Source organism: Gobio gobio (assembly GCF_949357685.1).
Source record: "Gobio gobio genome assembly, chromosome: 6".
NCBI lineage: Eukaryota > Metazoa > Chordata > Actinopteri > Cypriniformes > Gobionidae > Gobio > Gobio gobio.
In genome coordinates, this window is record NC_137102.1 from 51534703 (window position 1) to 51550872 (window position 16170).

General features: G+C 36.3%; 1 protein-coding gene across 4 annotated transcripts in view; it reads right to left on the minus strand.

The window, feature by feature from the left end:
• Positions 1-5376: 5376 nt before the first annotated feature.
• The window catches only part of gigyf2 (GRB10 interacting GYF protein 2), a 40503-nt gene continuing 29709 nt past the window's right edge, over positions 5377-16170 (minus strand). For all 4 annotated transcript variants that reach the window (XM_079819979.1, XM_079819977.1, XM_079819978.1 and 1 more), the window contains 6 exons: positions 15834-16130; positions 13719-13909; positions 13493-13641; positions 11870-12051; positions 10892-11033; positions 5377-6991 (listed from right to left, as the gene is read on the minus strand). In XM_079819979.1, the coding sequence (XP_079676105.1) occupies positions 6924-6991; positions 10892-11033; positions 11870-12051; positions 13493-13641; positions 13719-13909; positions 15834-16130 (1029 nt within the window). In that variant the 3' untranslated portion in view covers positions 5377-6923. The remainder of the gene's footprint in view (positions 6992-10891; positions 11034-11869; positions 12052-13492; positions 13642-13718; positions 13910-15833; positions 16131-16170) is intronic.

Below are 16170 nucleotides of genomic sequence, written 5' to 3' on the forward strand. Positions count from 1 at the left end.
ATGTGATTTTTTTTTTCATTCACCAATCAATTTTTATGCTTTAAGCTTTTTTTTAAAATCCAAACTTTGTATAAAGATGATTCTTAATGTTATGAAAGATAACAGTATAATTTGATATAGCCTACCATTTTACTTTGTGCAATAAGTGTGTAAACATGGCCATAAATGCCATTCCCATTCTATGAAATGTAACCCCTCCAGTTCGACCCGCCCACTCCAAGCGGGACTCGAACCCGGATTCGCCGACACTCTAACAAGGAGGCTAAAGGCTGCAACCTCTAGCTTCAGTCGCTAGATCGTCTCTTGAGATCAGAGGAGTGAGGTTTACTGGCCTCCGTTACAAATGCATCTGTATCTAATTTGCTTATTAATGTGTTTTGGGACAAAAAGAAAAAGACATCTGTTATAATATTTTCATAAAAATGTCTCATATATTTCATCCAGACTTAAAACTGTGTAGCCTATGTTGTCAGAGAAATTCGCTAAATAAGGTCCTCTACAGAGGCAAAACCTCTATTCTGGGTCCGGAGGATATTTCTGTCTCATACAGAGTGGCATTTATATTTAGATGTCACTTCCGAAACTTTGGCCGTCGGTCCTCTTAGCAACAATAGTTTTATTCAATGAATTTTATAGACTGTATTGCCTGGAAAGTGAGCCAAGATCGCTATACGAACACTAAAATGCTGTTGCTTTGTCAGTTCATCGCGATTTCACAAAGTTACGTTATAAAAATGTCAACAATAAATCTATTACTTACATCGCGTCTTGACTTTGTTTGATAATGAGAGGTTTCGCGAGCCTGCATTAACTCAGTAAATATGCATTTGACGCTCTCCAGAGCTCGGACACAAATGTGCAAATCTGCCAAAACTGTTTCGACAAATATTCTTACAGTATCAACTGAGGGTGCTTTTGCTTGCGTTTGAACCGTAGAACCGGGCCTGAACTAATTGTGTTACTTAGTTACTTTTTATGGATAGTAAGGGCTGTAAAGATTTGACCAAAAATAAAAATCTCGATTAATTGAACATTTTTCCTCGATTACGATTAATGAACAATTATTTTGCTCTTCTTTTTTTTGCTTTCCATATTTGCCCTCATAGTTCACTGATAAGGTTTGTACCCTCAATATTTTTTACTGGGATATTTTTTTCTAATGAAAAAGTGCATTTCTTTGTGATTTTAAAATACTTGAAGGAAATGGTTCACTTTCAGCAGTTATTGTCTATGGGGCAGATTTCTGTTTGTTGTACATCAGATACAGATCAATTAGCACAGTAGGCCTACATTACATTTATTTGAATGCATTAATGAGAGAGTTATTGTGTGTGTGAATTAGTCATACCGTCTCTATTAATTATGAAGCTGTGGTTTGTACTTCAAAGGAAGACAAATCTATGCTATAACGGTTGAGTTTCTAAGCTACTTTAGTGATAAATCACAGGGCAGCGTTGACAATGAGTTTCTGCGCGCAATCTTCACGTGATGTGCGAGCTACTGAGTGTTCGTGTGTCACAATATATCAGGCATTAGTTCAACATAATACACATCTGATGGTCTAAAATCGCTTCAATGTTTAAACTGGCAGACCATAAAACACATGACAAAGCTTCATGAGGACGCAAGTGAAAGTGATCTGGCTTAGGGGCTTGCACGCGCCGTGTGTGTATTAGCGCACATAAGAACGGCGATTAACTTACCTGTATAAACTGTGTAAAACATGCAATTACCATAGTAATTGTGAGCATCTATAAACTATATAACTGCACTTGATGTGACTGACGGGGCGGAGTCATGTGACTAAAACCGAAATAACCGGCATGGAAAAATAACGTTGCGGTTAAAGGTTCTACATTTCGGTTTCGATTACTTTTCGATTAATCGTCCAGCCCTATTACTTTTGCGTAACTTTTTCTCACCTGCATGGGCTGGGCTTGCTTTTCTTTTCTTTTTTATAGCATCAAAAAAGTTATATTTTTGGCAAACGTAAAGGCCCTTTTTTCACACAAAAGTGAAATGAGTAAGCCTCAGGCTGAAAGAAATGCAAATTCAAGCCTAGAGGCCGCAATTAAAAAATAAAATAAACTTTCAGCTGTACTGTCATTCTTAATTGAAGAAGAATAGGACACAGAAGAAGAAAGTTCAACACACTTACTTCAGAAATTAAAGATTTAAAAAAATGAAACAAAAATGTGATGTTCAGTATGATTGAAGTGAATCATCGAAGGTCAGCCGCAAAGACATTGGTTGATAAAGTGAGATCAAATACCTAAAGAATATTTGTGTAATTGAACATTTAATTATCGCAGGTTTGCGTAATATTTGCAAGTGAGATGAGTAAATGCCTGCTCACATTTATTCTAGAACTACAATAACCATCATATTCACACACACACACAACACAATTTCTCTCAACATGGGGACAGGAGAGCCGTCAGTCAATTAATGGAAAGCCATAAGTTGCAGTAACTTGCGTTACTTATTTGAAAAAGTAACTTGGGTATTTTGATGTAAATTTCTGAAGTAATGCATTACTTTACTAGTTACTTGAAAAAGTAATCTGATTATGTAACTCAAGTGACTTGTAATACGTTACCCCCAACACTGGAGGTGACAATTTGATTTTATTACAATTGATGTAATCAAACCGTGTTTGATCATGATTAAGTTTGATCATTTTGGCATGATTCATAATCAGGGACATTTTATGTAATAGTGGAATACTGACAAACAAGGTAACACTTCATGGTCCAATTCTAGTTGCTTATTAGCATGCATATTACTAGGATATTGGCTGATAAAACACATATTAGTGCCTTATTATGCATTACCATATTCTACATCCCTTAATCCTACCCAATATCTAAACTTAACACCTACATGCTAACTATTATAAGCAGTATGCTAATTAGGAGTTTATTGAGGCATAGTTAATAGTTAACAGTGAGAATTGGACCCTAAACTAAAGTGTGACCAAAAAAAGATTTACCGGGTCAAGAACTGTATTTTGAATATGCAAGTACATGTTTGGCATTACTATAGTTATTATAATCAATTATTACAAAGTACATAATTGGTGCTGAAAAACAAACAATATATTTATAGCTAGGACAATCTCATGGCATTTCGTAATAATAATAAAATAATAGTTTATGTTTTGGTGAATTGTTGGCTAATTCGTATCTCATTCATACATTTTCATGCGATCTTACTTCCCAGTGACGGTTATGTATAGGAGTAGACCTACATACTTACTTTTGGATGCTCTTTATTTTACAGTAGGCTATGTGTACTTACCTAAGAAAATAGCTACTGGGTAATAAAGTAACTACAGGGGTCAAGGACTCAAGGTTAGGGTATTGTAGTTATTGTATTGTAATACTGTAAAATAAAGTGGGTTACACTTTATTTTAAGGTGTCATTGTTATTGTGCAATTATATACAAAATATGATATCTCTCTATCTTAATAGCAATGTGCTAAATCATGTTAGAAATGTGTTGAATCATGCTAGCAATGTGCTAATCAAGCTAATAATGTGCTAAATCATGTTAGAAATGTGTTGAATCATGCTAGCAATGTGCTAATCAAGCTAATAATGTGCTAAATCATGTTAGAAATGTGTTGAATCATGCTAGCAATGTGCTAATCAAGCTAATAATGGGCTAATCAAGCTAATAATGTGCTAAATCATGTTAGAAATGTGTCGAATCATGCTAGCAATGTGCTAATCAAGCTAATAATGTGCTAAATCATGTTATCAATCCATCCATATCAATCTATCTATCTCTATATCTATCTATCTATCCTATCCTTTAAAACTAGAAAACTATTTAAAACTGAAAACCTTGAAACTTCCAGCTTTTAAAACTAATTCAAACTTTCTGGCTAGGCTTAGAGTCAAACGTAAAGTTTGTCTAAAAACTTTTTTTAATCTATATATTTAACTGAGTAATATTAATTAACAACATGTGGGTTTGGTTGAGGGTTAGTTGCATGTAATTATGCATAATTTACTGTTATTACTATGGTACGTACATGTAAAATATGTAAAATAAAGTGTTACCATAAAGTGCTACCTTACTTTTTATAGAAGTTTTATATTTTCATTGTGATTCACATCATACAAATTCATACGAAACCGCCACCTTGTAAAAGTTAAATTTTCTTGTGAGATCAGGTTGACTATGGCATGAAATAAAAGAAATCTTGTGAATTTGCTTAATGGAATGTTTTAATTAAAAATGCTGTCTTTATTATTATGTAGTAGCTGTTGATATTGTAAATAGAGTCAAGGCTGAAGGGCTTGCATAAGCCTCATAACGTTTTTTTGCTTTTTTAAAATCTGCGAGTTTTTCCTGCAAGGCTTTTTTCCACCCTGCCATCAAACTCCTCTACTGATGTTGTGCTATGGAGACATGAACTGAGTATATAGTACATATCAATATTAGTCTTAGATGCCGCGTCCCCCTCCATAAACACCAGATGGGAATAAACTGCTACAACACTGAACAGATTCTGAAGGGTCTCACTTTCTGCACACGACACTGTGGATTAACAACTTGTTGAATTTGCCTCCTTCATGCATCTCAGGGAATTAATTAAAGGAGTATTTCATGTTACATACAAGTTATGTTCTGTCACCAGAACCTCCTGTATGTCAATTAATAATAAAGTAATAATAATAATAATGCATTACATGCTTCTCTCTGCAATCAAAGCGCTTTACATAGAATGGGGGAATCTCCTCAACCACCACCGATGTGCAGCATCCACCTGGATGATGCGACGACAGCCATATTGTGCCAGAACGCCCATCACACACCAGCTTATTGGTAGAGAGGAGAGTGATAAAGCCAATCAGTATATGGGGATGATTAGGAGGCAAATGGTGGCCAGGGTTACATCCTGAGATTTTTAATCATCACAGAGTCAGGACCTCGGTTAAACGTCTTAACCGAACCAAGAATGGTGCTTTTTGACAGTATAGTGTCCCGTCAGTATATAGGGCGTTAGAACCCACAGGGTGAGCGCCCCCTGCTGGCCGCACTAACACCTCTTCCAGCAGCTACATAGTTTTTCCAGGTCTCCCATCCAGGGAATGACCAGGCTCAGCCCTGCTTAGGTTCAGTGGACAACTAGTCTTGGGCTACAAGGTGACATGGCTGCTAATAAATTAAACTAAACTCTGATCTTGGCTTGTAAAAACAAAAAAACAAAAGTCACATTCACAGCAATGTGTGAAAGGCATATATAGAGTGAAAGGCTTTCGTGGCAAGGCACTAAGGAGGATTAAAAGCAGAAAAGTGAAGTGACCATATATATATATATATATACACAGTATATATAGATTAATACCTTGGTACAAAACGGTCTCTTCAATGGTGGGACTACTGTTTATAAACTACAAATATGAACTTGTGTCAGGAGAGCATGATACAGATGAAATAAACTGACACTTTTATCATATTAACATACAACATTTAACTTGTAGCTATATATTTTTTTGCATTTTAACATGTATTCTGGTGCAGTGCCCCTTTGCCTTTATTTGTAAGTAAATTAGTCTAAACCATTTTCACTTCTTAAATGATAATGCACAAAAAAAGGGCTTAACCCTAGTCCCAGACTAAAATGCATATTTGAGCTGAAAGCAACTTGCACTGACGTCTTAAATTATGTCGGTGCCATTGTTTTGTCTCATGATTCACACCAGTAATGCTTTTTTTAAAAGGCACGTTTATAAAAGCTACTTCAATGTCCTAATAAAACTAAAGTCTAATCCTGACTGTGAAACCGGGCAATCAACTTTTTTGCAAGGGAAAAGGAAATTAAAGAGAAAGTATGTTAATTTAGGATGTAGGGTTTAAATTAAACTTTTCAAAAACAAATCTGACTGGGGAGCTATGAATTTATGATTTTTTTAGTAGGTCATAATTAATGGAATTTAAATAAAATAAAATAATTTGAACACAAGATACTGATAGCCAATTAAATACTTGAGTATCAAATATACTACGCCTGGAAACCACAACTTTAAAATTCCCTGAAATGTCCATGTTTTCCATAAATGTGTCTCATGCAAATTTGTAAATGGCAACTTGGGTAAACATTTGCAAGTCAACACTGCACAACCCTGCTTTGTGCATTAGGAGCAAAAGCGTGCAGAACAGCCCACACAAGAGACTGTTTGATTTATTTGTCGTACTGTAATAAAAAAAAAAATGACTCCACTGGTTCATCATTTCCATATATTATAATACAGATGCAGAATTGAAAGTTTATTCTTTAAACAGCCTAATATTTTACAAAGAAATGGATAAGTGTCTGGAACTTTCAAACATGTCCTTAAAACAGGACACTGTTGATGACATTTCCTCGAGTCCTACATTGTTTTCGATGTCCGTCAACATGGGGGCAGCAAAGCGGGAGAGGAGAGAAGGGAAGAAAATGGAAAACACTAAAAGAATAAGGGGAGGAACAAATAAATTAAAAAAGGAAGCTGTAATGGGGAGAATACATTATTTTTTTCCCTCTGCAATCCTTATATTCACGCTTAAAGACACATCGGTCTGGAGATGAGCATGATCGTGGGCAGACGTTCCATCTCCGTGGAAGGACACTGAAATCATTGACTCCTCTCCTGCAGAAGCAAGCCTCTCTCTTCCTTTACTCAGGGCTTTGTTTTTGGTTCTTTTCTTTTCATGGCCGTGGGGCAGCGCTGTTATTGCAACTGTAGTTTCCTCTAGATTAGGGAGGAAGAAAAACGTGCTGCCCCGAATCTACTCCAAATCAGAGAATTGACGATAAAAAAGAAGAAAAAAAAAAGAAAAAGAAAGGAGGAAACCGTTTGAGGGGAATATAAGGGCAGCTGTTCAGAAGGGAAGCAGTCGGTAGGGGGAGCCAGGTGATCAGCAGGCCTCAAAAGTCTTCCACGGTCTCAATCTCACCCATGTTGAGTCTCTCAGATGAGGCATTGACAGAAAAACCTGCAGAGACATTTGGAAAAGTATAAATAACCATTAGAGGGATTAAATCAAATATAGATACAGTGTGTGTGTGTGTGTGTGTGTGTGTGTGTTTATGTATGTGCTAGAAAAAAGTATATTTATTGCCTTTCATGAAAAGTATATACATTTCTTATATTTATTTGTGATGATTCATTATAAGTAAAAACATATACACATACACTCAAAAAAAAAAAGGTGCTATCATTGGCTCATAACCATAGGGCAGGGGTGTCCAAACTTTTTTAAAAGGGGGCCAGATTCGATGTTGTGGACATACCCTGGGGCCGGTCCCTTTTCTTATATATATATATATAAATAAATAAATGACATGTTTTGTTTCTTGGAAAAGCTTGAGCTGACAGTAGAGTAGCTTGAGTGAAATTTAAATATTAATTACTGAGTTAGAACTCTATTCTTATTTAAATTTAATAAGTGCTCTATTTAGATCACCACAGGTAAAACCACACTACAAAAAATACTTTTCTTACTTGGAATTTCTGTCTTTTTTCCAGTCCAAATATAAAAAAATTCTTAAATGAAGATGCTTTTACTAAGGAAAATTACATATTTTTTCTTGATTCCTGGGGGGAAAAAATCTAAATTAATTGAGTTTTTGCTTGAAACAAACTAAATTATTTGCCAATTGATTAGAAAAATAATCTTGTTTCTGTTTGGGACAGAAACAAGATTCCAAACAGAAACATTATTTTTCTTACCCCATTGGCAGATATATTTGCTTGTTTTAAGCAAAAACTCTTCAATTTCATTTTATTTTCCAGAAAACAAGAAAAAATATCTAATGTAACTTATCTAGAAAAATACATCTTGATTTAATGATTTTTAGATATATTTACACAAGAAACCAGACAAAAATACTAAAATGACAGCATTTTTTGCAGTGCACACAAGGCAAAAAGTAAAAAAAAAATATAGAAAAATGGCTTTAAGGTATTTAGTCTATAAACATATAAATACAAATGCACAAAACTGCAAGTTTATGACAAAAATAGTCTGCAATTTGGCCTTTATTACTCATTTAATACACATATACATTACAAATTAAATACAATTAGATATTAACCTACATTTCTGATAAATTACCACGGTTACAGTTAGTGTTACCACAGTAAATCCATGATAAATGTTGGTAAATTGTTGTTTGAAAAGTATTTTAACTGAATGGGCAAATTAAGTCAGTGCTATTTAACTGGATTTAAATCAAATCAATCACAGAGAGATTCGCAGCTCGTACCGGAGACCTCTCGCCAAACTCGAACTCGTGATCGAGACCCTCAGCAGGTAAACACATTTGTTCAGAGTCAGAGCTCGCAAGTTGCACAGAGCACAAGTAGCGCTGTTTCGTTCCGCTTTGGGCGCCGTTTCCCTGGCCTAAAATCTAGTACTGCCACCTTGCGTTGACATCGTGAACCTGCACGATTTGTAAATTATCTGTGGCGGGCCACATATAATATATTTTAATAGACACGCAGCGGGCCGTTTGAAATTCATCCCCGGGCCACATTTGGACACCCCTGCCATAGGGGAACCTCTTTAAGTGCTGTATAGCACCAATCTTGGTGCTTCAGTGGTTCTTCAGCCACCGGTAACCATATACAAAACATGTTAAGATATGTAGCTATATAGCACCAAAAGTGGTTCCCCTATGATTACGACGAAGAACCACTTTGAGTGCCATATAGCACCATTTTTTTTTTTTTGAGTGTACATGCTCTTATACCATGGTGTGTCTGAATACTCAATTCTGATTGGCTGTAAAGTGTATTAAAACCATATAATATACAGGTAATTCCAGTCAGATTAAATCACAATTCTATGTTAATGCAATTAATGTTATAATTCAATCAAATAGACGTTATCTTACACAACTATATGTGACCCTGTCTGTGAAAACCCAGCTAAAGTAATTTTTTTGTCATTCGCTGTTTTATACATAAAATCATCCTACATAATGTAAAGAACATTCTGTGAAAATATAACCTTGTTATCTTTAATATTGACTGAGTAAGATCATGTCAAAAGTTAGCTGAATTTCGGCCTCAGAAGATCATGATTTTGAGAAATTCCAATTTTAAAATCAAGCTTATTTTTGAAATTGTAAAACATTTTAACCATTATTATTCTGATAATGTGACATATACCACATTAAAGCTAAGATTCTCCCATTTTCAGTGATATAGGACACATTTATGGGAAAATTCTTAGTTTTGTAAAACAAGTCTATTTATTATGATGTGCATGTCCAAAAAGCGTGAAACATTGAAACGAATGGGGGCACCACAAGAGCTTGATTTACAAAGTCAGTTCACTCTAATGATTTGTAGGCTATAACTTTATTAGTAAAATGAAATCTCAGTAGAAAATGTCATTAATAGGCCTATATATCCATTAATATAACATTTGGAGTAAATCCAGGACTAGGCCTAATGCCCTACCAAGTTAACAGGTCAGTCTCAAACTTTGTGCAGATAGTTAGTCATAACTGTGAATCTTCACTTGTCTCACAATTCGATTAGATTATGATTCATTAGGATTTTTTAATGGCTAATTGTGCTTAACAACTCTTTTAGCCTACATAAAGTACGTCCTGCACTTTATGTTCTCATTCATACATGTTCTATTCGTATAGGTTTACAAACCGAAACCAAAACATCAGACGCAAGAGCTTTGCTTCCGAAGGACACACGCAACTTTTTATATTAATATATAATACGGGTTCTTTATTTAGCCTACAAAAAACAGTAGGCCTATATTAATCATTATTAATTAAACTATCAGCTGTTCTGTTCCTTGCGCTTCACTTGCCACGGCCGCCCTGTCAGAGAGCGAATTCATAAACTCAGCGCCTCAGCATCAAAAAAACTAACTATTTCGTCACTTAGCAGCCATTAAATGTCTTTAAAATAAGATGGATGTATAGGCAGAAGGTGGAGTTAGGAAACAAATAAACTGTTCCTGAAATGTCGGTGATGGCACAAAGAAATCCACACAGAAATCGGAACCCGGCTTAGGTCGCCGTTTTCTTGCCTTTCCCGACACTGATCTGATCCTTGGTCGTGCGGATTGATATTATGGTCTGTTTGCACTTTGTAATTGTAAAAAATACGTTTCTGAACCGAATGATATAAGAATCAGCAGTTGTTTCTGCGTCGAAAGTAAACATTAAATCAATATTTAAGAAGCCCACGACCGGTATTTTTTGGTGCAAAATAATAAAACGTAGCGTCAATAAAATCATTAATTTCAGTATTTATAATATTATAAATGAAAAATTGAGTACTGCATCTCAAAGCCCTTTAATATAATAGTATAATCTATCATTTACAGCAATAAACACAAATTGCCTGTTTTGGTCATTTTTATGGCCATGACTACTTTGACGCTCAATATCTCCTAATTAGATTATGCGACTTTAGCCGGGGTTTCACAGACGGGGTCACATGTGTGTACTGTGTCTGATGTAAAGTGGGCAGAATGTTAGATCTAATCAGCCATAACTGACAAAAATAACCACTATTTTCCTTTCAGTCAAATATTGCACTAATTAAAATCGTTTAATGCACAACTAGCTGTGGATTATCCCTTACATATACTGTAAATATAAATAAATGTGTAAATGTCAACAAGCAACTAATACGCTTTATTAAAATCTACTCATCAAATTTGAGTCACATCAAACGGTTCTGATACCATCATGATGAACTTATCTGGGGCTCAATAACACACTGTAAGGTTTCAATGAATTGAAGAACTTCAGTTCACAGGAATTCATACAACGCTGATGAGTAATTTCTCTGCAGATCATATCAATTTTTAAAATGACAACACAGTTTGTTTATGAATGACTTTGCCGACACTCACCTAGAAGGCTTGGGTCAGCCCGTACCATCTTCTGTTTCTTTTTCTTCTTGCCGGAAGTGACTGTCTCAAACCGCTGATGCTGCTGTTGTTGTTGTTGTTGTTGGTGGAGGACTGACACTTGGCTCATTCCCCACACGGAGTCCTGAGACACAAACATGGGGAGTTGAGCAGCTAATTGACACATGCACAACAGTGTTAATTTTGTTGACAAATAATGTTATAATAATTTTGCGCACACAGAAAGCCGCCTCTTGGACAGTGCACAAATACTTAATTGAGCTTTCTTTCGCGTCTTATTGTGCTTGAACAGACAAAATTGTCAAAATGTATGAGAGCATTCACACAAACACAGTCGGTTATGTCATTAGTAAACGTAAACAGTTGGAAGACTATTGAATGTGTACTAGTGTATTGTATCCATGCATTCGGCCTTAAAGTGACAGCAGCCTAATAAACCTGCTGCTGTCCGTCATTAATGTTAACCAACAATTCAATGCTCTTGACTGAATAACTTCAATGGCTTTAATAAGGATTCATCTAGATTTACTTTATACAAAATATGTCTGCTTGAAAGACTGAAGAATGCTAAATGCAAGTTGCTATAAAGAATGCATATATCATTAATTGAAAATAATAAAATGTTCTTGTTTCTTTATGAGAAGTGGTTTTATTTGCTTATAAGATAAATAAAGACATGCAATGGAGAGAGATTTAACTGCTGTGACAAATAACATGTTCAAATCTTAATATCATTGAAATGAACAGGTTTATAGAGGTTTTCTACACGTGTATATAACGAGCTTGGACATTTTAGAGAATTGCTTAACTGATGCATTACAATTTAACTAAACCCATTACATTTTAGTCTACTAAAATCTTGTGATATTTAAAATGAAAACATTCCAGTTGACTAAAATATGATTAAAACTAAATCAAAATTTGCCGTCAATTTGCTAGTGCGAAGACACACAAACGAACCTGCTGTTTTTGCTGCTGGACCTGCTGAGGTTTTTGCTGGTTAGCATTCTGTTTGGCACGCCGCTCCAGGAACTGCTTGGCGAAGTCCTTGGCCTGTGGAGTGTCGCCTAGGTAAGCTCGCACGTAGTCGTGCACCTCGTACGGCGAGTCCACTTCCTTCAGGAACGACGCAAAGGTGGGAACTGTGGCAAGAGAGGAAGACTTATGACTTTCAGAAAGCTACATTGTCTTTAAATCACTGATGCATCATTTTTTTGTATGCAATTTGCTTTTTCATTATCATATTACAGGCATTATTTCTGAACACACGCTGGTGGTTTTCACAGTAAAATGAACTCTTACGTCTCGACTTATGCTTTCTTTGGTGTGTAATGTTGCAGTTTGAGCATGAAAAAAGCCGGAAAAGTTACAAAAGCACAAAGTCACCCGAATATATACTCTATATCAGTGCGCATTGTTTCTGAATTCCCTGAAATGCCTCGATTGTAGTCTTGAGTCTTCTTAAGGGAACGTACACGTCACAATTTCCTCATTTAAATGATTCCCGGCAATGGCATGTGCAAAATAAAGGGGGCGAGGCCTGGTTGAGTAGTGTGTGGTCACGGTTTTGGTAAGGACTGTGGTCGTGTTTTTGGTAAGGACATTTTCCGAACACGCTTAAAGCGGCTGAACAAACACAATACAATACTAAAATATCTGAAACGGTATAAATACTCCTTTTTTGTCAGTATCGATACAAAGATACACCGCTGCATGTTCTTGCGCTCTTTTCTCTCACTCGTCTCATTCGCTCCAGTTGAATAATGCTTGTATTGTCCAACATTTTTGTCATTCCCGCAGGTTTCATGCTCATACTAAAAGCGTGTGCATCACTGATCTATACAAGTGGCGCTCTCATAAAGCCACCTCTCAAACAGCTTGTGTACCAAAATTTACTTTTTCATGGATTATTATGCTTAAACGGTCAAATATGTACAAAATTATTCCAAAATGCCTGTCTCGCAGTGTATTCCGGTAAATACAGTCAGTTTTGGAACTGTAAATAGTTGAGAAAACACACGCTAATCAAAGAACAAAAGACAAAAAAAAAAACACTCTGCTCTTGACTGAATTTCTGAAGTATTTCTTACCTTAATACTACTGTTAGACCCACTCGAAAAACTTGAAGCCATGTTTATTTCTTAGGTCTCTTATTCATTTGTCTCTTTATTCTATTGTATTTATTTGTACTATTGTTTGCAATTAGCTTATTTGCTCTGATTTTATTACTGACTGTTTACTTCTCTTCTTTGTAACCGATTCAAAAAAAGCCTCCCTGCGCTGTGTGTAAGCTGTTATGACAAAATGACCCAAATTAGCAAAAAAATTATAATGATAAATTATCTGTATGGCGGCAGGCAGTGGAATCATATCGAAGTTGGAAATTCCAGTATCGTGACAAAACTAATAAAGACATGAACATTTTAACGTCAGAAGCCACATTTGGTGTATACAATGACAACAAAACAAACATTCTCAAGAAAATGTGACGAGACAAGGAGGGAAGTGGCTTGTGGGAAGAATTATCTGTGCATCTTTTGCGCACTAAATAAATGCCAGGAAAGTATGCATCAGTTGACTCACCATCAAGGTTATTGGCTGTGTTGAGAGTGTGTAGAGTCTGTTCACACCACTGCATAAAGCCGTCCTGGTTCTTATTGGCTCCCTGGAACAGTTTCAGTAGCTTCTCTTCTTCCTCCACCTTTTTACTTGCTTTAGCACTGCTGCTATTACTGCAACAGATATTATTTGAGGTTTTATTGCACCTTTTAGAGTAACAGAAAGACAATTATATGTAGTGGTGGTTTACCTGAGGTTAGCGTTGCCCTTGTTTTTCTGATTGTGGCTCTTGCGTGTGGCCGGAGGCAGGGGGGCCTCCTTTGCTGCTTCATCCCAGAAGCCAAAATTAGAGTTCTGAGCATCTCCCCAGACACTGCTGGTGTCCATCATCCAATTTGAGCCGACATTATTGACAGAACCCCACACTGATGTATTGAGGGCCTAGATGGAGAAAGAGAGAGGTCATGCAATTTATTTTAGACTAATGTACTCAAGAGCAGATTTTCAGGGCTTCGGTAGAGTTTTTAAAATCAAATGTAAGACTTTAAGACCTTTTTAAAGATCTGCACAAAAAAGTAACACTGTATGACCGTAGAGAACAAACTCATAACATCTCAAAATAAATCATGCTTCTCAGATTCTTTTACTTGATTAAACAGGTACATATTCAACTACAAAACAGGGTAACTGCAAGTTTAAAATCTATATGCATATGTATAAAACATACGAATTAGAGCAATACTAGTAACATGTATACATTTTATATTCTTAGTATTTCCTTCCTGTGACAGGGCAGCCTAGAGAGAAGTCACAAGAGTTTACATTAAACCTCTTAACCTGCGCCAATATTTTTGAGAATTTTCTGAAAACGACATGCCCAAATAAAAATGTCTGCAGCTCTTAAACCCTATGGTCTATATTCATAAATCTGGTCTTATTTTAAACTAGACACTTGAAATTTTGTTACCCAAGAGTCATTATAACTCAAAGTAGTATAGGAACAGAGTAAAACATACATGTAAGTGACTTCACATAGGGAAAAATGTATGAGACTTTAATGTTAAGAGCCTGAAAATAACCTAAATATAAAACTGATTGTCTGATCATGTTTTGATTCAAATTCGAGGATGATTCTCTCAAAAATTTAGCTTCTGTAAGCTTTTATGTCAAGAAAAGTCTAGGCGTCCTTTCAAAATGGCCATTTATTTCAAGAACATTTGTAATTGTAAAGAGTAGTTTTCATTCAAATAAATCTGCAATAAACTGCTAATTATAATGGGTATACAGTTACTGAAAAACCAAAGCAACTATTTATAGAATATACAAAGTGTAAAAAACTAATTTAGTTGATAAGAAGTGTCAGTCAGAGTCTGCGCGCCCCAGTGCGTGTGTGCGTAAAAACTGGCAGGCGCGCACACGTGTGTCATGCAAACGTAAGCACGAGTAGTATTCACCAATAATGCTTACAAACACTGCGCAAGATGATGCCTTTTGATTGGTTACTACGTCCATCAATCAAACCTTTGCTGGCAAGGCATTGGCTGCCTTTATTCAACGAAAACCATGGGCGCTTTGACTGACACCTTCTGGAGCCAGTAATGCACTTCCTGTATATGATGACTCATCAGAAAGCCTGTGATTGAAGGACTGGTGGGATTCATATTATGCGGAAGAGACTAAGCTTGCAGGGGAGTTCGCCAGAATACTGATTAGAATCGATATTTCATTGATGGGATTGATTACTCTAACTAAAAACACTCATGCAAACAAAGGAGGATTTTTAGTTTTTCCCCTATTTTTTTCCCGTTGTTTTGGATTAAAAAGTGGGATGCATTTTGAAGAGTGGACCCTTACACTGACATGTATGCTGCTGTTTTTTGGTTTCGTCCGATCTGAACGACAGGAGATGAAAGATGAGTTATGCGTTTATTATGTTAACGTTTACATGGCCGGTCCTTTAGAATTTCATTTAACACTTTCCTCTCCGGTGTATTTATTGCAAAAAAATAAAAATAAAAATAAAAATTGCAGAACATGAATCTTGAGTGTTTTAGCTTTTAAATGATGCATAGTTTGTGATAGTTGATTAAATATTTTGTATAAAACAAAAGTAAATAAAAGTGCAGACACGCCCACTTCCATCAACCCCCTCGTGCTACAAACCACTGTGTTTACACTTTAAAAAAATATATATGATAACAAATACCAGTTTGCAACATCAAGCAGCATAACAGGACTGCTGTTGTATAACTAAAATAAAAGGAAGTGGGTGATACCAGAAGCCTACATTCAAGTTGCAACTGGCTGTACCCACACTTATATTAAAAACAAGGTGGATAACTGCATTAGAATGTGTGCAACTCACCACTCGGTTCTGCTGGGTGACGGTTGAGAGTTGCTGCTGCTGCTGCTGCTGTTGTTGTTGTTGTTGCTGCTGCTGCTGTAGCTGCTGCTGCTGCTGCTGCTGCTGTTGTTGTTGCTGCTGCTGTTGCTGCTGCTGCTGTTCTTTGCGCTGTGTCATCTGCTGCGCTTCCTCTCTCTGGATCTCCAGCAGGGACTTGGTAGCTGCTGGCTGCTTGGCCACGCTGCCCCAGCCAGAGAGCTTCGCCTGAGGTAGCTGCTGCTGCTGGACCTTTTGGAGCTCCTGCTGTTGTCGTCTTTGCTGCAGAAAAAAACGAAAACAGATAAATGTGAAAAAACGA